The sequence below is a fragment of the Gopherus flavomarginatus genome, chromosome 10 (assembly GCF_025201925.1).
Source record: "Gopherus flavomarginatus isolate rGopFla2 chromosome 10, rGopFla2.mat.asm, whole genome shotgun sequence".
In the NCBI taxonomy this organism is placed as follows: Eukaryota; Metazoa; Chordata; order Testudines; family Testudinidae; genus Gopherus; species Gopherus flavomarginatus.
Genome location: NC_066626.1, coordinates 61321440 through 61344279, shown reverse-complemented (window position 1 = coordinate 61344279; position 22840 = coordinate 61321440). Strand labels below are relative to the sequence as shown.

General features: G+C 38.2%; 1 protein-coding gene across 5 annotated transcripts in view; it reads right to left on the bottom strand.

Annotated features, from left to right (window-relative positions):
* LRP1B (LDL receptor related protein 1B) overlaps nucleotides 1-22840 on the bottom strand; it is a 1302041-nt gene that overhangs the window by 204211 nt on the left and 1074990 nt on the right. For all 5 annotated transcript variants that reach the window (XM_050969143.1, XM_050969139.1, XM_050969140.1 and 2 more), the window contains 2 exons: nucleotides 14244-14425; nucleotides 7211-7410 (listed from right to left, as the gene is read on the bottom strand). In XM_050969143.1, coding sequence (XP_050825100.1) covers nucleotides 7211-7410; nucleotides 14244-14425 — 382 coding nt within the window. The remainder of the gene's footprint in view (nucleotides 1-7210; nucleotides 7411-14243; nucleotides 14426-22840) is intronic.

The following is a 22840-nucleotide window of genomic DNA, read 5'->3' as shown; positions in this document are numbered from 1 at the left end:
TCCCCTCCTCTCTCCTATCCAACCCTGCTCCTGCCCCCATCTCCCAACCACCCTCACCCAGCTTCTATCCAGTCATTAGCCTGACTTCTATCTCCCTCTCCTTCCCTGTATACAACTGCTCAGCCCCCTTTGCTCCTATCCATTCCCATCCTGGTTCCCATCCCCATCTCTTCCCCACCACCACCACATTTTTGCAAGCAGTTTGCTTCCTATGTCCCCTCTTTACAGATTCAACACCATTTGGGGGAGCACTGAGAGCATAGGGAAAACAGCTTTACTCTCCAAGCTTGTAGTTACAATATCCTGTGCCATAGTAGCTCCACTTCTGGGAGGAGCAACTGCCTGGAAAATCCTGCTCAGCCCCTGCGAACCTTGGGTGGAGCATGCTCATTGCAGATGGAATTTTTAGAGACTCTTTTAGCTGCTGAACCATTAAATGTTTCTACTTAGAATATGCAAAGAGACAGCAAAAAGCACATCTCTGACACAGAGGCCACTCCCTGCTCCAAAAAATAGAGGCACTAGAACTATTCAATGGAAGAGTGGTAATACTTTTTTAACAAAGGCAAAACAACACATTTTCCCCTAATTTTGTTCTCTGAAACAGCTGAACTGCTTTAGCTGAAATTTCCAAAGCCTTTCAGCATTAGGAAGATATTAGGAATAGTTAAAATTCAGCAAATATGTAAGCAATTGCATATAGTCTTAAAATAGGAAGTGTTGGGCAACTTCATCTATACGCCGCTTTATCAGCTCTCCCTATAATAATTGGTTGATTGATTGATCGATAGATCTAGCCAGCTCTTACATGCAGAGAGAGACAGATAAACATAATATATTATGGAGGAATTTGTTACAATTTTGTAACTAGGGTTGTGTCCGGGTTGCCATTATAAACTCTATTTTCATACTTCCCTAAATTTTCCCATAAAGTAAGATTTTCATCTGCAAATGCTTGTGCTTAAGTTTAGGAGGGACAAGAGGACCAGAATATGAACTCTGATAGATGTAAAAGTCACCAGTGAAATTCAATGGATTAATGGCATTATACTGGTGTAAAACTGAGGTAATGAAAACAAGCCCAGAATATTTCTTCCTGTAGTCACAAGCTTCTATAATTAGCAGTTTTGAAATTACAGGAACTAAACTATAAATGCCTTTTAAATTTAATATTTCATCCCCAGCTCAGAAATAAGAGAGTTTTTAGGCCTAAAGATTAGGAAGACCTGTTTGACATAGCTAGATGGCCAAGGGAACGGGAACTCAAATGATTACTTTGCTAAATTCCTAAATGGTATAAATCAACTTAGTGCTTAGCCAGATTAATGCTCTAATGAATGCTCAATGATTTAATATGCATAAAACTTGTGAGTGCTCCAGCTTTACATTTGCTAGACTCTAATATAGCTTATATAATCAACCATTAAACTTTAAGTAGCTGTGTAAAGCTGTGTAAAGTTAGTATTGTTTCCATTGTCACGAGTTCTCCAAGATCTCTAGCGTACGTGGTGTGTCAAAATTCTCACTACAACTTCTCTCCTACCAACCATAATGTACGCAAGAGGGGGCAGTCACTGATATTTCTCACCTGCAAAGATCAGGAACTCTGCAGGAGAGGAAAGCAGGAGACATTTCCCTCTCCTAGACAGTTTCTAAGATCTGCAAGAGAGATGAGAGTGTTTTACCTGTTGGAAAGTTGTTACAAACCATGGCTAGAAGTTTAAAAGAAGAGTAAACTGGGCTTAAAGACCAAGCTCACAAGATTCAAATTCTGTCAGTCAAAAGCAGCCAGGGACGGATTAAAGTAAGCCAGAGCTCTAGGAATATCACACCACAGGGTCTGCCTGTGGCCCTGCACCCACACCATGGTGATGCTGAGGGACGCCTCCCATACCAGAGGGGCTGAGACAGCAGCATGGAGCACTCTTTCTCTCGGGAGTAACAAGGGTCTTTCTTCTTTCACTAGCAATGTGGGGTGACAGCGAAGGTCCATGCAGTATTGCACTGACTGGGCCTGCTGCACACAATATCTTCTGTTGAGGTGGTGCTGGTAGGGTCCCATGCAATGACGAGTTTTGAAATTAACACTGAAAGGCATGGGTGAGTTCACATCTGTTGTTTCAGGCTGTCTGCAGACTCAGGGAGACTTATTCATAGCCATGAGGCCTAAAAGCTCACTGTCATAAACAGATAAGAAAAGTTAATAGCACAGAAGTACTTTATATCTCTTTGACTGTAAAGGGTTAACAAGTTCAGTAAGCCTGGCTGTCACCTGACCAGAGGACCAATCAGAGGACAGGATACTTTCAAATCTTGAGGGAGGGAAGTTTTTGTGCTGTGCTGTTAGTTTTGGTTGTTGTTCACTCTGGGGGCTCAGAGGGATCAGATGTGCAACCAGGTTTCTCTCCAATCTCTCCAATACAGGCTCTTATAAGTTCAGACTAGTGAGTATTAGGTAGATAAAGCGAGTTAGGCTTATGGTTGTTTTCTTTATTTGCAAATGTGTATTTGGCTGGAAGAAGTTCAAATGTGTATTTGGCTGGAAGGAGTTCAAATTGGTATTTTGCTGAAAAGATTTTAATTTTTACTTGTATACTTAGGCTGGGAGGGTGTTCCCAGTGTCTATAGCTGAAAGACCCTGTACTATTCCATTTTTTAAAAATTTACAAAGATAATTTTTACTGTTTTTTCTTTCTTTAATTAAAAGCTTTTCTTGTTTAAGAACCTGATTGTTTTTTTATTCTGGTGAGACCCCAGGGGACTGGGTCTGGATTCACCAGGGAATTGGTGGGGAGAAAGGAGGGAAGAGGGAGAGAGAGGCTGATTTCTCTCTGTGCCAGGATTACTTTCTCTCAGGAAGAGTCTGGGAGGGGGGAAAGAGAAGGAGGGAGGAAGGTGAATTGTCCTCTCTGTTTTGTGATTCAAGGAGTTTGAATCACAGTGATCTTCCAGGGTAACCCAGGGAGGGGAAGCCTGGGAGAGGCAACGGTGAGGGAAAGGGTTTACTTTCCTTGTGTTAAGATCCAGAGGGTCTGGGTCTTGGGGGTCCCCGCGCAAGGTTTTGTGGGGACCAGAGTGTACCAGGCACTGGAATTCCTGGTTGGTGGCAACGCTACAGGTTCTAAGCTGGTAATTGAGCTTAGAGGAATTCATGCTGGTACCCCATCTTTTGGACGCTAAGGTTCAGAGTGGGGAATTGTACCATGACACTCACATTTCTTCTTTTTAAATGAGAGCTCGGATTCTAGTGGAATATAGTCATTCTAGGAGCTGGGGCCCTAGTCACAGACCTACAGTGCCTATGTCTTAATCCAGCCCTGAGCACTATAGAGGCTGCCTCCCCTACATCCCATAGCACACTTCTACTTTTGGATTGGCATCAGGAAGAGAGGAAAGGAATAGGAATGGCTGAAGAAGTGATAATGTAGGAGAATTGTGAAAACCCATGGGTTGATGACGAGAAAAGCTGCTGAAAGACTGTGTGCTGTGGTGATAAAACAGTTTCAAAGTTTACTTAGAAGGAACAGTCTGGGTGCCAAATCAGGTTCAGTTGCTTCTCTGACCTCTGCGGGCACCATTTAATCCACTAGCCAGAGCCCAGACCAGAGGATTCCTTCTCTGCGTGAGAGAACACCCTCTTCTCCCCCTCGCAAAAAAGGCTCCACTTTTCAGTCTTGCCTCATAAAAGTGGAATTAGAAAACGCACATTAATATTTATTGAATTAAAGTTTTCTACTAATTTCCATTTTTAAAATTAAGTTGCTAAAGGAAAATAATAATAAAGAATAAATTCACCAATCCTTTGGGTATCCAATGAAAAATAAACAAATCAGGGCTTTACAAAACCTCATTACCCCTTGAATTATAAAATCATAATTTGTTTAACAGAAATTCAGTTTTAAGTGCTCAGATCTTAGAGTTCTTATATCTTTACACAGAAAAGTATAAATCAAAGTTAACTGTTCAGTGTTATAAGAGTAAGAAGTGCCCAGGTTTACCAAAAGCCACACCCCCCATTCGCTTCAGAAAACTTTCTTGTATGCATTTTCCAACATTCTCAAGAGAGGGCTCACCTTCTGTGGAAGGGACACTCAAGAAAGGGTAATCTTTCCTAGAGACTTGAGTTCTACAGGAAGAGCTCAGAGAGAATGGTGAGAATAAAATAATTTTGCAGATAGCACTTTAGGGATATTCCTCTCTCTCTCTTTTCTGCAGATCTCCTATGATCCACAGATGGGGAACTCAATTCATGTGGACCTTAGACCATGAATATGAGTGAATGTCCACTAGGGTTCATAACCTCCCAACAAACCTTAGGTAGCTCTCTCACTTGACACTTTCCAACCCCTCTGTAGGCATTAGGAAGTCCCTGAATTCTCAGACAAACTGTATGATGCTTGTAGGATGACACCAATACTCCCAAATCTATGCATGTGCTTTGGAGGCCAACTTACACCCTTCCACAAGCTTGGGGAGACTTTATCTTCAACATACCAAAGCAGTGCCATAAGCCTTCCATCAGGGCAATTTAGCCATGTTAGGAGGACTGGTGAGTGTGAAACCTACCAATTCATTTTGACATCTGCTGGAAAGATGAAGTGCTCTCAGTCTCATACTTCCTTTCTTTACTGACCTTGCTGTGTTTTGTTCACGTTCCTCTTTTGCACGTCTTTGCAGCCCTCAGTTCTGCATCCAATACTCTCTCTGACAATGAACTTCCCAAGCTCCACCTTATTCCCAGCCCATCTCCGAGACCTCTTGGAGATGTGATGTGGTCATAAAGAGGTGTGTCCTTTAGAAAGGTCTGCCAGAAGTAGCAGGGGAGCATGCTAGAAGGGACTGGATAGGCAACTGCTCAGGGAGGCATTCCCCTCCTCAACTAAAGTCACTACACTTAATTTTTATTCTCTGCTACTTTCCTTTCTCAGGACAGAATCCCGCAAAACAAACAAACAAACAAAAAACAGCATGGAGGATTTTTATTCATTGGTGAACATCTCTTTTTAAATATCTCCTAATTTATAAATTTCAAGTATGATTAACCTGAATTCTGGCGGAAATACTCTAATTTCTACTGAAAAACACCCCACATGATTAATTTACACTTTCAGGCCTATCTCCATAAAGAGCTATAAATTCCATTAAGCTACAGACTTATTTTTAAAAATGAAAACAAACATCTCTAGCAATCATCTGGCTCCTCATTTTAAGTTTGTAAAAGATGATGTGTTACCTTGACAATTATTTAAAATGTTAATAAAATTTTTGAAGTAAGAATTTAATGAACCAATCTTTGACCCTCTGTGCTTGATCTTATTTCCTAAGATTTCTTTCTCTTCCTCATCATTTTTTTTCACTATAAAGTGACAAAAAAAGTAGAAGAGATTATTGAATTATGACAACCTAAATATGGATATGCTCACCAGAGTGCAAAAATCTTCTATTTTCTTTAATTTTGGAAGAAAGATTCTACTCTTAGCGTTACTTGATACCACCACCAACTTTCACCTCTTCCTTGGTCCTGTGGGTATCTCCTTGGGTCTCTGACCACCACAGCCTATGTAACATATGTCATGTAGCGCAGGCCCCTTTTGCCCATGCCTTATTAACCAAGATAAAACTGCAGGGGTTATGTGCCAAAACCTCTTTTGTCTCCTGTGCCTCTTTCGAGGATAACAGGTGCCATTCTCCTTGGGGTGAACTTTCCGCACATACAACCACAGATTTAGAAACAGAGAGAAAAATTGATAAAAAGAGAAAAAGAAATGGTTTGTGTAACATACCTAAATTTACACTTTACATAAGATAAACTAGACAAGGCAATCTCAGTTTAAATTACAGAAAGGAAATAAATTCTTGAAGGTTTCAAAAAGTACATTTATGCTCTGACCCTAGTGTCAGACTTCTAACCTTCACGCTGTTCCAAGGGGGAGAGAGAGAGAGCTCTCCCTTTGCACTCCTCTAAGTTTTCCCTCCCCTCCACCCCTCATTTTGGGTATGGCCTATCTGAACCCATCTCCCATCATATAAGTTTCCCCAGTTACCTATACATACAATAGAGTTTTACACTTACTGCTTTCTCTACGGCTTGCCAAGGCAAGGCCAGACACATGGCCAATAGAGGATACAACTGTTTTTGATAGCTGCCTCTCAAAAGCTTAACAACCTATATCCAAAAGAATGTTGTTCAGCGACTCTTAGTTGTGCCTGGCAAGTAGAGTACTTTCTGTTTGGCTATACCCATTACTCATTGAGGAAAGTAGTTTTACCTGACTGGGTGGAGTTTTGCTAAAGTTTGTTTTCACCCTTCGACTCTCTTCATTATTAAATATTACTTTATTAATAGACACATTCAATCTGTCACACTGAGCTCTAGAGCTAACCTATCACTTTTTTAGGCCAGTATTTCATGTTTGAAGATTTTAGAGTAAGGTTTGGGAAGAATCAGGTTTTATTACAGAAACTAAATGTTATCTTTAACAATGGAAAAATACTGCCTCTCCTCAATAATTTTCTTCCTAGAGGCTATGTAATTATGTATACCAAAAGGCAGCAAACCATTTGTGACAACAGCAGCTTTGAGGGTAACATTTCTATGCTAATAAATAAAATGCATTAAAAAACTATGCTGCTTAGTTCAACCAAGAAAAAAAAATCTTACTATTGAATAATGTATTTGGACAATTAAGAAAACTCAGTCCCTATTTAGAATTTTTGCTTTCTTTTGATAAAATGCATTTTTCACAAATATGAATTGCTGTATATTTCATGTATTAAAAGAATGCCAAAGAGGCTTTTATAAGCCCTGGAAGGAATACAGAAGATTGGCAAGAGTAGGGATTTTGCCCTGCAGGATTCATGTTGGCAGCCAACATCTACAACAAATTCAGTGTTCATGAGGTGTAGCCTAGCAAAATATACATGTTGGCAAAAAAAGAGGAAATAATGAAGAAATACAGAAATAGAAATTTACCTCTTTTATCTTGTCTAAATTTGGTTAATACAGAAGGGGGAAGAATATTGTTTTCTTATCAGGAAGTATCCTTTAGTATTCTGCTTAATGATGCGAACAAATTCTCATTCTGCTTCTTAAAATACTTACAAAAAAGCACATTTAGAATACAAACTTTTTTTTCCCAATAAATATAACACATCTTTAATTAAAAATAAGAAATGTCAAAAATTGAATCTTTACAGCTGTTTGACCAACCTTTATGTCTATGAAATCCATCCATGTCAGCAAACTCAATATGGTTTTCATCAGACCAGTAGAGTCTACTGTTGACATAATCTATTGTAAGAGCCATTGGTCTGGAGATCTGTGTTTCTATGACAACAGTTTGATTGGTGCCATCCATTCCAACCCGGCCAATGTGAGGATACTCACAGCAATCAATCCAGTACAAATATCTAGGAAAAAAAATCAATATTTTTTTTAATTTACAGCTGCAAAGGCACTAACATATAGCAGCTAATGTTTTTTTAAAAAATTGGTTGGTTTTAAGTACTATCCAGGAATTGTTCCATAGTGCTTTCATGCTCCAAGTTAGCTCTTTTGAGAGGTTTTTTTTTCAAAGAAAATTCTACAACTTCATAGCTTGAAGTATAGTATTTAAATGTATGAGTCGCCATGTTAGAGATATTGATGCAGTTTTGTAGCTGTACTTAAACAATTAAAGAAAAAGCTCAAAACGGGCTATATATGTCTAGATTGATTTAGGACTACCACCCTTAAATTCTGAAGTATCATCACGATTTTGCTAAGCTAAAATCTCAGGTCCTGCAATAATGTTATTGTTGAAAGAATTTCAGGTAGGTAAACTATCATAATACTGTATTACCATGCCAATTTTTTTATATTTTATACACTAATTTCACTAATCACAGCATTATGATAAAAATGACATTCTTTCATAATGGGCAAACTCCAAAACATAGTAATCATAGCACACTTGCCAAGATTAAAAGAGGCGAGAGTGTTGATGGAGGAATGTATGTTTCTAAATTGGCTGAAAATGAGGGAATATCACATTGGGTGGGGATTTTGTTTTTCCTTTCTTTTTCTGTTGATTGTGAATACTCAGCTAGGATGCCTGGCATATGTTACATTTAAAAATATTTGTAAGGAGATGTTTTGCTGGTGTACTAATATAATTTATCTTTCATTAGCTATTGACCCACATACAGGTTAGAAAAAAAATGTAGTTATAAGATTGTGGACTCTGAAATCGGGACTTGAGTACAGGGGGTCTATTGTATTGGTTACTTATTTCAACCTCATGGCATATGTAGCTGTCAATTCTCTTCTGTAGGCAGCAAACACCTGACCTTTACATCTGGATTATAAGACGGATCATTATCTAAGAATGATTTGGGGGAAAGCAGGAAAGGTTGATTATTTCAGTTTATCTGGCTCATCTTTTAGTATGAATACACCTATATTAACTTGGGTAGGGTGGGCTTTTCCATAAGAGACTGAAATGGGCTCACGTACCCTGTCCCCAAGGCTTTTGGGAAGTAAGTATGTTTTGGGTAGTGCTACACATGGTCATAAGGGAAAATTATGGGAACATTGCCTGCTAGGAAATTAGTGGAGCACATTATCATTAAATTACAGGGAAAAAAATGAGTTACAAGCATAGCTAAGCTTGTTCGGATGGACGAGAAAAGCTATCCTTGCTCAGAGGCCTTTTTTTGTTGGCGTATGAAAGAGAGACACAGAGAATCCTCTTCTTCCTCCTCTAATTAGAAGTTAGACAAGTTGTGATGTAACACTAAATTCCTCCTCCTTCAGTTCTCTGTCTTTTACACATAGACAAAAACATCCTCTCTATACAAGGATAAGTGTTCTCATCCATTCCCACAAGATGAACTATATTTATAATTACTTTTCTATTGTCACATCTCTGGATATAAATAGACCACACAGCACCAAACCTAGTGTAGTCTTTCTCTTCATATGTGCTATCTGTTCTGCACATAATCAGAGTTGGTTTCTACATATTGATTTGTATTTTTGACTTCCATATGTTTAAACAGTTTGGTTTTACAGCATAACCTTCTTGAATGTCTGGTTTGACTTTGAAGAGTGACTGTGAAACAGACATGGGATTCTGTATTTACTGGTCTTCAGTGATTTTCAGAGTAAATTTACTAAATTTATAATTCATTTTCATATTATTGCACTTCAGCACTCAGTGCAAGATTCACTAAAGGACTTAGGCATCTGACACTTTAGGTGACTAAATCCCAGAATCAGGCCCCAGTGGGATTCAGAAAACACGAAATTCAGAAAACGGCTACACAGCTGCACCTAAACTCTCTTAGTGCCTGAATTTTTGCAATAAAACTTCCCTAAGCATCTACAATTCTGAACTTGGCTCTGCCACTTCCCAGGTGAGAGCCTTAGCCACTGGGCTATTCTGATGTGGGGTTTCCAAAGTGTCTCCTACTGAATCTGTTCCACTGTTGATAAATAATTTTAAGAAGTCATTGGAGCAAAAAAAGTGGGTCTTCCATGTTCCAGTGCTCTAACCAACAGGCCACAAATTCATTCTCATGCTTGCTGTCTTGCTCTCTCTGGACCCACGATGAATCTGTTTCACTGTGGAAAATGAAAGAAACATTGGGCCAGAGAGACAGCCCAAATTTCTTTATGACTGTAGTCCTCAGGAGAGTAAGGATATGTCTACGCTTCAAGCTGGGGTGGGGGATGATTCCCAGCTTGAAGAGACATACCCATACTTGCTCTGATTGAGCTAGTGCTCTTAAAATAGAGCATAGCTGCAGCAGCAGTGCAAGCAGCAGGAGGAGTTAGCTGCCTCAAGTATATACCTACGGTCTCAGAGTGACACATACTCAAGGTGTCCAGCCCCACTCACCCTACTGCAGCTTCACTTTATCATGATAACTCAATGAGAACCAGCGGAGTGAGTATGTTTTCTCAAGTTGGTAATCACACCCCTAGATCAAAGTGTAGACATACCATCATCTCACTGAATGTCGATGAAACTAATGGTTTGTCTACACAGAGCAGCAGTGCACACTGTGAGGGTGTAATTTCTACAGTTCACACATGTGCACTGAAGCTTCCTAATGGGTTTTAATGACTACATACTAGGGAACCTTTAGCACAGAACAGCAGGGTCTACACAGACAAATTAATGTGTAACACGTTAGTCCACTTCAGACATTACAACCTTGTAAGGTTCATTACTCCACCATGTAGACAAGCCCTTAGACTCCTAAATCACTTAGTTTCTTTTTGAAAATGTTACCAGGATGCCTTATTTCATTCCCTTGCATCATCACTGGTAAGATTCTGGAGGCCACTTTATTCCCCCAGTTGACCCTGTGTATTCCCACAGAAGGCTAGTAAGATTACCCAGGTGTACAGAGAAAAGACATCATTTGAAGACAAAAGGGCAATTTCTACATTCTGTAGTAATTAAATCCAGATTACACTAGTGTAACTCAGAGCAGATTTTAAAGACAAACGCATGAGTAATTGAGACCAGAATTTGTACACAATGAGGCTGTATAGATTAAATTGATGACAGAATTTGGTCTGCAGAATATTTAATACGGGTAATGATGTTTGAGAGGAAGAATAACCCAGCTAGATTCTTGTAGCCTAACCTTAATTTGTATAATGTCAGTTAGGGGGAAAATAAAACAAACACCATTGTTCTACTAGTAAAGTGAGAAAATCTGGTAAAATGGAGGCTTCAGTGTCAGATTTTGCCAGAGGCCCCAAAAATTTCTGTGCGGCCCTGAGGAAGAGGTCTTTTGGGGGCAACAGCAATAGTGCCCTATGCACCTGTGATCCTTATTGGTGGAATATTTCCTCCTAGGTGATCTTTACAAGCCACTGCGTGACAGAGAAGCTCTCAGGTCTCATTAACTTGTGCTCAAGGGCAATTTGGCCCCTGACATCCCCAGATCTAAGGAAAACAGTTTTGCCTGTAGCCGAGAAAGTATTTTTTTGCCTTATTCCCCTCCTCATTTGTATCTAGGTTTGCTCTGGCATAATTGAGGAAAGAACGCTCCATGAGTAGAGCTGGGTGACATTTTTCAAATTTTACATTAGGGAAAACCTTAATTAATATTGCATTCTATTTTCACAACATTTTTTCCTAATTTTTAAATCAACCAAAAAGCTTATTAGAATGTCTCAGACTTTCAGGCGGGAAAATTGGGGAAAATTTTGTTTCTTGTTTTTTTCCCTCAATCAGTTCTACATGTTTGGAATTATTTCTTTCAATGGAGAAAATATTTTTTAATTTTACATTTTTGTCCCTGTTTCTGGAAACAGTATGGGTTGAAAATATAGCAGCAGGTATGTTTCTATGGCGATTTTCAACTCAAAGGTACAGATGCAAAATCTACATGTGCAAGAAAGCTACTGAAATGCAGCGCAGCTTCAGGTATGTTACAAAAGAAGGAAACAGAACATTGGCCCAAAGCACACTGCACAGCAGTGTAAGGTGGATAGGGAATTTTGGCCACAGACTGCAGTAGAATACCTTCTCTTATGAAAACTGTGGTAACATTTTTTATATCCCTGCTATATAGATGAACCATGATTTTTAGCATGTTACCTGAAAGGATGAACTGGACTCATCTAATACCATTTCAATCACACAATAACAACTCAATGAACTTGAAATTTGGGTGAAAAGCACATACCCCAAAATCCAACCAAACAACCAAAAAATAACCTGAATGATTTTGGTGATGGTTTTCTCTATCCAGCACCTCAAAAAGATTTATTATGTTATTAATTTCTATTGTGGCCATTGCTTCCTCAGAAATTATTGAGCCAAATCATCCTCTAAGTGCCCACAACTCTGAGTTGGGGTCAGGAACCTAAGTTTGAACTTGCTTACTTTTTACAGGTTGTTCTGATAGATGGGTCTGTGTCTTGTATCATCAGAGAACGAGAATAGGGCTTGGCCAAAACAGACAGGGAAATCAATCAGGTGATCCTGAAAATGCTGGGGCTTTTGTAAAGACCAGTGTCTCAACACTGCTCCATTGGGTTCCCTTTTCCTTGCACATCATGCTGACAAGGACTCACACCAGCCATTGCTAAATCGTTTTTACCCAAAGTGGATGGGTAAGAAACATAATATACTGCCAACAGGTTCAGTGTTTTCTTGCACTACTATATCCAAGTAGGTTTGAAGAAGGATAATGCTATGAAAACTGGCCATCTCCTGGACCCAGCACTCCCAGCAAAAGCCCCTTTCCAACTATGAATGCTGATGCTGCAGACGTGAACAGAGAAAATTGTTTGGGATCACTATATAAGAGCTAGATGGTATCATCATGATCATCCTCAAGGAAAGTATACTGCTGTTCCTCCTTTGGAAGCCCCCACCCCATTAGCTTCCTTCTGTCAGTGGCATTTGAGATTATTGGAGCCTTAGGAAATAAAGATAGAAAAGAATAATTAATTTATTTCTACTAAGACACTATGAGAGTTTTATTTATCCTTCTTAAGCAGAAATGTGAGTATTACATATTTAATTCAAATCTGAAAAGGAAACAAAGCAAGCTTTATCTATTCCATGATTTCAGATGAAGCAGTCAATGCTACTTGCAAATTTTATTTATCTGAAGAAAGGTTCAGTTACTTCATGCCATTATTTTTATCAAATAATCCTAAGTGATATTCCTGTTAAAAATGATCTACACTGTAAACAGCCATTTTAAGAGCTGAAACTGTATTATGGGAAACAAGCAAACAGACTTTTTACGACTTTTTCAACTACATTAACACTGATCTGTTAGTGGCCATTGTTTATACATATATTTATTGGTGACTTGAGTGTGCTTCCTGTTTATGAGGCAACAACTGTACACCAAGCTAAATAAACCCAGGCAGTAAATGTTGTGAGGTTACAGTTATCACCTCATAAACAGGAAGCATCAGCAAGTTGTTGGCCCATTGCAATGTCTCACTTAGAAATTAACGTTTTCTTTTGCTATTAGCTGGGAAAAGTGGGAAGTTATTTATTTATTTATTTATTTATTAATTATTTACTACTACTACTACTATTAGTAGTAGGTTATTGTCAGCAATGAGTTGGTGCTTTATAGATAGGTATGACAATAAAGCCTCAGCACTGGAAAGCTTACAATCAGATATCTTATGAAGTTGTGTTTGTTGTGAGCAAAATTATTTACTTCACTGATTTTTACAGTAATTTTGCCCGCTACAAAAATATCTGGGTGTATATCAATTCTCAAATGGTCAGTGATTTTTGATGGACACTGCACTTTTAAAAAAAACAACTCTAGCTGTGAGTTAGTCAGTGCCCATTATTCTTATGACTCTGGTTCAGTAAAGATTTAGATTGGGAAGAAAACAATAATGGTGATATTCAAACTGCATGTAGAAACCTAATGTAGATGAAATATTTAACAATGTTGACATTTAAATTGTTATCTGTATGCTTCAGGATAACAAATTATTTAAATGATGGGGCAGTTCCTACGTTTCAGAACTATTGTTTCGATCTGACTCTTCCGTAGGTTCAAGCAAGGCAGCATTGGATCTGTTTACAAACTCTTTTTGTTTGTACATTTTCCATGAGAGCTAAAATTATAGAGAAGCTAATAGTGAACTCCGAGAAGTGCCATTTTTGAATGCCACCAAAGGCCAACTCAGGTCAACTACTACTGTTTGTATTTTAAAAAATTCACCATATTGCACATATTAAAATAATGGCAAAAACTATTTAAGTCAGGAGCATTATTAAACATTTTTCATCTTTGCACTAGTATATGCAGAAGAAATCTGAAGAGTGTTTTTTAAAGACACGTGGCATTTCACTGCCCACTATTAATTTGGATAACGGCAAATGTAGAAAAGAGTAGCTATCATGTAACTCACTGCAGTAGATATGTTAAATAAAATGTAACCATGCTTAATGTTTCATATTTAACATGACACAAATACCATATGATCCACACAAATACCACACAAATTATCTTGCAACAAGATGTGTTATGATACAACAACAGTGATTTTTTCTATAACCTAAATTAATCTCCATGGCTATTGCTTTTTATAACATATGAAGACACAGTTAACATCTTTTGTGTATTTTAGCTTGCTCATATACAATAAACCTACTAAGATAGTAATAGCTTTGCACTGGGGAAAAATATATTTGAGGACTTCAGTGATAATTCATTATCTAGTTCTGATTTTATATTAAACTATTGTTCCATACCCAGCTTGAGGATCTAAAGATAGATCTCTAGGAAACTTCACCATTTTTTTCACAAGAACAGTGGGGTATAAGCCACTGAGTTTTGATACTTCGATAATCCTTTTTTCTGCATCAGACCAATAGAGATTCTTTCCAATCCAGTCGACAGCTAGCGCATTGGGAACAGCTGTGTTATGTACTACCTAGAAGAGTTAAGATGCACAAAGTTAATACAAACTTTTGTACTGGTGACCCCTTTCACACAGCAAGCCTTTGAGTGCGACCCCCACTTATAAATTAAAAACTCTTTTTAACATATTTATCGCCATTATAAATGCAGGCGGCAAAGCAGGGTTTGCGGCAATGGCTGATAGCTTGCAAACTCCCATATAATAACCTTATGACCCCCCGAGGGGCCTGACCCCCAGTTTGAGAACCCCTGAGTTAATCAATTAAAAAAAATTATTAACAACCAAACTGATTTGTGTGCGTTTCAAAATGTTTAAGAGAAGAATACAGGATCCACTGTGAAGCTCTGTGGAAAAAAGTTATACAATAATAAAAAAGTCTGATCTTTTTTAAGAAGTAGATTTATTTAACAAAGATGATTAATGTACTTTCAGTCACAGAGGGAGAATGAGGAATCCCAAACAGCAACTGTAGACTGAACCTGGAATGCCACTGGATTGGATTTAGTTTTTGGGGGTACTTTTTGTTTTGTTTTGTTGAAATCTTCCTTGTCACACAAAAAATGTTCCTTTTAGAATAAACTTGTTTTTTAAAATTTCCTATCATTATGGAACACTGAAAAGGCAAGGATTTTCCACTCTCAGGATAGCTGTTTCTTGGCAATGTTCCACTCCCCCCTCTCTCAAGAGTACAGTGGGACATATCCTCTTCATTGTGACAGTGATGCCAATACTTCAAGGCATGCATGCATAAAAGTACACACTTCTTGCAAAGAGGTGGAAATGTCCTAATGGTAAGTAAGTTGTCTTGCAATATCAGGCAGTTCCCAAATAATGTAATTGGCTGAAATTAGGAAGTAGAAGCTTTTTAGCAAGTTAGAACTGCTGGATTATATGCAAACTATCAGGAAGGAATTTTGAGGGCAGAAGTAATTGAGTATCCCAGTAAAATAGTTTATGGTCTATGGACTAGAGATGGGTTGACCTCAAAAGATCTGATTCTTTGGATGCTTCTGTGGGACTTAATCAAATATATCTAAAACATATTTGGACTACAAATCTCTTCATCACAGGATTTTTTTAAATGGTCTTTTTGCACTACTTGCTTTTGGCTGGCTGGACCCACTGATGTCATGCCAAAAGGATGACGAAGCCAACAAACAGCCAACTCAGGAGTCTCCTGGCAGTACAAAGCTGGTGTTGCTATCTCTACACTGCCCCTTCACAATTCCTAGAGTTGGGGACATTAGACCTGTAAAAGGGGAACAGGGCATAGCTAGTGTACTCCTGTTTGGAGTAATGGTATTTTGGGGCCCTTGTATCCAGGACAACACAGAGTAGTCATGTGTGTCCTTTTAAGTTGTGCCAGTGGCTAAAATGAAACTCAACTCAGTTTAGAGGGCCTGCACAACAACCTATGTACCACTGAATCTCTTTATGTAGGGCTTAAGTTGTGCAGAGAATATGCTGCTATTCTTCTGTGCCCTGAACACCCCCTCTCCTAATATCTCATATTTTCTTTAAGCTTCAAAATTCTACCCATTTAAGTCTATAACACTAAAATATAATCGAAACAATGTAATAGAGAACCATTCTATTTCTCCATCCCTGGAAATAGCCAAGCCTTTTTAAACACTATGTAGTGTGATCATTCAAATATTTTAGCTTATCTTCAAGCCTTTGTTCTGGTCACTGAAGTAGCACTTGTAAATGCTTTTGCACCAGAATCTAAAATCAACAGGCAAATCTGAAGCACATAGTAGACTACTTTTTTTAATTGTATATAACATTTGTGGCAATTAAGACTTCTCCAACTTTAACTATAGATGTAGGCTGCATGATAATCTACTTCAACCATTACTATGGATGTGTTCAATAAATATTCGGAGACACAAGGTGGGTGAGGTAATATCTTTTCTTAGACCAAATGTTAGCAGTGAAAGAGACAAGACTGTGGACTCCACAGAGCACTTGTCTCTTTCACCAGTAGAAGTTGGTCCAACAAAAAATATTATCCACATTGTCTCCCTCTCACATACTGGGCCCAACATGGCTACAACAACACTACAAATAAAAAATATTAAGTTCTTTATTATTTGACAAGATCACTTTAAAATTGTCCTGTTTTGGACAGCAGATTTTATTCATATGGACAAAGGGATGGAACATTTTTATTTCCTAATGCCTGTACATTCCCAGCCTTATAGTTCACAACCTTCCAAACCTTTACACAGGGGCATTCAATAATTTTATAGAAACTGGATGATTCTAGAAACCCTCTTACAATTTACAGTGATTCAGTTACCCTAACTGAAAACAGCAACCCAAAAAACTGGATTCTTTTTTTCTATTGTCCCTTCCTCTCAAAGGATTTTGAAATTGCTCCTTCAGAGTTATTTCAGACACTGAGATATACGTATGTGATATTTTTATTAAAAAAAAATTTTAAATGTAAATTTTACATCAATATCTTTGATTTTAGAGGGTTTTTTATTTCAAGAAAACAATTTGCATTTGAATCTCATGTAATACATAAAAGTTTATATCCTTTTACCTTTAAAGCTGCTTCTTTGAAAAGTTACTCACCTGTATAGTAAAAGGAGTTCTTCACTGTAGCCTGATTTAGGGTGTAATGATAATATTAATTTGGATAACATGGGAATTTATTGATTTGATTTTAAATAATACTATTAATTATTATCATCAATATTAATTAGTATGCGTTTTAGGATCGCCAATCTGTTTGATCAGAAGATAAAAGTTCTTGTCCTGAATCAGGCTCCACAGAATTTATAAAGGACCCTCGGGGGTATGACAGGAAGCTCACATTGAGACAGATATAGCCTTAAAGACTTTTTGTTAAAATGAATAATAGTAAGTAAATGGTAAAATACCCGGAGTTACAAAGTTACAATTGCATTACTGCTATTCAAAAGATACATATGATAATATAGTATTATATGCAACAAAACTTTTGTTAATATACTCACACCCTTCCTTGATGACCTGGTGGTAAGAGACACAGGAGCAGCCTTGTGGTTCAGGTTTCTCAATTCTTGAGTGAGGGATGCAGTGCTTAGAAAATGCTAAGAGCTATCAAAGCTGACTAGGGTTTACTTGACTAACTTAAACTTAAATCAAAACCTAATAAACAAACTAAGAATAAAACTTAGGGAAACCAAGTTTAGCCTAGTTCCTTTGAAACTTTAAGTTTAAGAAGAATAAGGATAGCCAGCTAATAGTAGCAGTCATCGTAGATAGACAGAATAGATAGAGTGGAGGAAGTAAGTGAGAACAGAGTAAAGTGAGAATGGAGATGGAGGAAAATGAGAACTGGAGCACTCTATTGAGGTAGGTCACCTCTTTTTATAGGGCAAATGCTGGAAATCCTTCCTTTTATGCCCAAATTTCATTCCTCACCCAAAGAAATGTTAGGGTACACTTACCCCATAGGCTAATACGTATGTGCGTATTGATGATAGGTATGTACGCACAGCTGTCTCTTGTGGTGTACTTGTTAAGTCTGTGGGTACAACACTGAAAACCCCCCTATGCCATTCCCATTGTCTATTGGTCTAAATAAAGGGTCATGGACACAGGCATGAGTACTCATCTATTTAGGTAATGAGATATAGATCAACTTTGCTTTCTAAGTAAAAGGTCTTACTATAGATATGCTAACTTTGCCTTAGCTTAACATACAGAATATGGCCAGTAGGTTTCTTGCATTACAGTCAAACTTACTTTAATATAAATGTATAAACCTATTATAATAAATCAAATACTTAAACTGTAAGAAAAGTTATATATATACAAGCTAGCAGGTTAGTCCTATAGGCTACATCACATTGACTATATATATATATTCCACTTATGGTGTACATTTGCCTTGAGTGCTCTTGTACTCTTTATCAAGGGAATAGAGAACAGAGATGCCTAACTGCCTTCTCTTCCACAGAATCCAGATGTCAGAGAATCACAGAAATGTAGGGCTGGAAGGGACCTCAAGAGATCATCTAGTCTAGTTCGCAGGCTTGGATCAAGTTAATGATCCCTGACAGGTGTTTGTCTGACCTGTTCTTAAAAATCTCCAACGACATGGATTCCACAATATGTGTTAGAAGCCTCTCCCAGTGCTTAAACATCCTCATAATTAGAAAGTTATTCCAAATATCTAACTTAAATCCCCTTGTTACAGATAAAGTTGAAAACTACTTGTCCTCCCTTCAGTAGACATGGAGAACAATTGACCATCATTCTATTTATAACAGCCCATAGTGTATTTAAAGGCAGTGGTCAAGTCCCCCCTCAGTCTTTTTTTCTCAAGACTATACATGCACAGTTGTTTTTTTTTTAAACTTTTCCTTGTAGGTATTCTAAATATTTATCATTCTTGCGCTCTCCTCTGGACTCTCTTCAATTTGTCCACATCTTTTCTGAACTGTGGCACTCAGAACTAGATACGATCGTCCAACTGAAGCCTAACCAGTGTTGAGTAAAGCACACAATTAATTCCTGTCTTACACATGACACTCCTGTTCATACACCGCAGAATATTAGCCTTTACTGCAGCGGTTTTACATTGTTGACTTATATTCTATTTATGAATCACTTTACCCCCAGATCCTTTTCAGCACTACTACCACCTGTAGCTAGGGTGACCAGCCAGCAAGTGTGAAAAATCAGGATGGGAGTGGAGGGTAACAGGAGCCTATATAAGAAAAAGACTCAAAAATTGGGACTGTCCCTATAAAATTGGGACATCTGGTCACCCTGGTAGCTTTGTATTTATTTTTTCTTCCCAAGTGTAGTACTTTACACTTGCCTTCGTTGAATTTCATCTTGTTGATTTCAGACCAATTCTCTAATTTGTCAAGGTAATTTTAAATTTTAGCATACTCTCTTACTTCATTATCCAAGTTGTTAATGAAAATCTTGAATAGTACTGGACTAAGGACAGATCCCTTTGGGACCTCACTATATACTTCCTCAACAGTGAACCATTGATAACTACTCTTTCAGCATGATCTTTAAATCAGTTATGCACCCACCATATTGTAATTTCATCTAGATCACATTTCCTTAGTTTGCTTGTGAGAATATCATGTGAGACTTTGCAAAAGCCTTACTAAACTCAAGCTATATCACATCTACAGCTTACTCCCATCCACTAGGCCAGTAACCCTGTCAAAAATGTAGGATTCCCCACCCGAGTGGAAGGCAGACAGGTCATGGAATATTCCATGACCTTTCTGCCTTCCCCTCGGACATACACACATACACAAACAGGATACAGGTAAGTAATTTTTCTTCCAGTATTTGTTGATAGATTAATAAATTGATCTAGATTCATTCCACTCTTGGTAACTCAGAAGCAATGATCTAAGGAAGTGAGTGCTAACAGTCTACCTAAAGAGAGACTATATACAGCTCTGTCAAAAAGAGTATCTGATATCAGTGCTTCTAATGATGGAATGCTGCTTCATTAAAGTATGAACTGCCCCAAGTAGCAACCCTACAGACGTTTATAACTGGAATATTTCACAAGGGTGCTGCACATTCTGTCCAAGCCCTAATAGAATGAGCCATAATCTGATCTGGGGGTTCTAGATTAGCTATATAATAATGGGCCTTAATACAACACAAAATCTATTTAGGTAGTTTTATGGTTGAAACTGGATGACCCTTCATTCTCTCAGCAATTGCTATAAACAATCCTGGGAAAGTTCAGAAAGATTTAGTTCTTTGCAAATAAAAGGCAAATAAAATAGGTGCATGTATCATTTCATTCAAGTGGAAGTCCATGACCACTTTTGGATGGAATGGATCTGAGAGATATTTTATTTGAATGGAAAACTGAATAACGTAGGTCAGCCATGAGTGCTTGACGTTTTCTAATTCTTCTGGCTGACATGACTGTGATCAAAAAGCATCAAGTAATGCAGGAAGGAACAGGCTGCTATAGGTTCAAAAGAAGAACCGACAGAAGTACAATGAGGTCCTATTGGGTAGGTGGCTCCTTAATGTGGACAGGCACTAGTAAGTCCCCTCAAAAAATCAGTTACATGAGGATGTTAAAAAATAGAACATCTTCTGATGGCTAGATGATGTATGATGTGCACAGTTAGCAGCTAAGTGAACCCTAACAGAATGAATGGGCAACCCTGCATTTTTCAGAGAAAAATAAATAATCTAAAATAATAGGGATTTGGGTATCACAGGAATTGAAATGGCTTTGTTCATGTCAACATATACGCTTTTTCCACTGAGTCGCATAAGTTTGTCTGATAGTAGAAAAGACGCCACTAATGAATACATATTGAAAATTTGTGGAACGCAATGGCTCTCGGAACAACATCCATCCAGTAGCTGGGTGAGGTTGAGAGATTGAAGTATTCTGCCCTTGTCTTGCATTAATAAGGCTGATAGAAGAATTAAGGCCCTTAAGGTATGAAGTGACAGCAGAATCAATTCCAGGTACCAGAAATGTCTTTGGTGGGTAAGAGCTATTAAGATGACCGAGGCCACATCCTGCCTGATCTTTCTTAGCACTCTGGAGATTAAGTGAATTAGAGGGTAAATATAGATGAGACTTATTGACCACCATGCAAATGCATCTGAAAGAGATCCTAGATCTCCCTGAGTAGAAGTTTCGACATGCTGATTTTGTCTGTTACAAAGAGGTCTATTGATGGTTAACCCAATTCCTTAAAGATATTCTGTATGACAGAGTCCTTTACTTCCCATTCACAGTAGACAAAAGAAGCAAGTTTATCTTTTCAGCTAAGATGTTTTCTTAGTGAATCATAGAGAGGGATAGCTGATGATGGATACACCAATTCCATATTTGAATTTTCGCCTGACACAACAGGTATGATATTGCCCTTCACTGTCTATTTATATAGAACATGACAGCTGTGTTGTCTGTCATGATTTTAACTGATTGACTCTGCATATGAGGAAGGACTGCAACACAGGCTCTGTGAACATGACTGATTCTATTTCTAATACCTAGAAGTCTGATGTAATTGAAGCCCATATTTAATTTCTGCAGTAACAGATGCCAGAGTCTCGATCCTGAAAAACGGTATTGCTACTTTTGACCTCCCCACCAAAATGGTTGTTTCAAAGCCAATGTAGTCTGATGTGTAAAGGACGTTGAGACAGAAGTCTCTTCTTTCAAAAATGATGCCTCTTTTGTGGAGGCTCTGCAACTCTTTGAACCCAGCATATCTCTCTGTCTTGAACAAGTATGAAGCCTACTCTGTTTTCTTTAGGGCCAGGTATGAATACTTTAAGAGATCACAATGTAGCCTATGATTCCTTCAGATGTGAAAGACATCATCAGTTTTCAAGCTAAAAAGGTCCAGGCTCTCAAAAAGCTAGTTCATCAGCCACTGACTGAACTTCATGTGGAAACCCAGATGTTTAAAGCCAGAATGTCCTTCACATGACTACCAATGTGGCCATAAATCTAAAAGTGGAGTCAATCACTTCAAGAGACTCTTGGCGAAATGTTCTCATGATTAGTCCTCTCTTTGAAATTAAAGTTGACAAATCCTCTCTCTTCTTTGGAGGTAGTTTGTCCACAGAAAAAAGAAAACTTGTCGTAGTTCATAAACTCATAACAGGCTAGTAGGGTCCAACAGTTTGAAATCCTAAAATGGAAACTCATTGAAAAATAACTTTTGCAGTCAGATAAATCTAGACACTTTTTTTGTATTCTTTTGAAGTCATTTTGTGTTGCTCTTTTAATTTCTCAATAGCTGCAACAAATACTAAGCAGCCCAGTATCAGGTGTGTATAGATAAATTCGACTCCTGCAGATGGGACAAGATATTTCTTGTTCAATGTCTTTGATGTGGGGACTGGAGCAGTCTGTGTCTTCCATAAAATTCCAGGCAGGTTCAAGGCAGTTCCATTCCTGGCAGGTCCATGAGAACCGGGAAAGTTACTGTTCCTTGCATAGTTGAATGAAACATTGATAAGTTTATGTGAGGATTTTTTGAACCTCTTCAAGGAGAATATTTAAAGACTTTTCCACATTTCTTGATCAAATCTTGAAAATATTTAAAATAGCCCACATGAGATGGGGTCGAGGAAACCACTGCCACATTTGGGCATGAGAATGAAATGGCTGTTGATGTTCCTCAAATTGCAGACATGGTGGACCCTCTTCAGAAGCTTCCCCAGAATGGATAGCCTTTTATGGAGTCAACAAAAGAGATGTAGCTTTAGAGGCTGTAGCTGAAGATTTTCCCCCAAGGTTGGTACAGAGGTTGACTTTCTGGTTTGTATGTACTGCATATGTTCCAAAAGGGACATGCTTGGATATTACAAGGTAACAGCCCAAAGGCCACGGGTAGGTACCACGGAATATGAGGGATCTGTAATAGCTGGACTAGAAAGAATCCCTAGACTCTCTTGCTC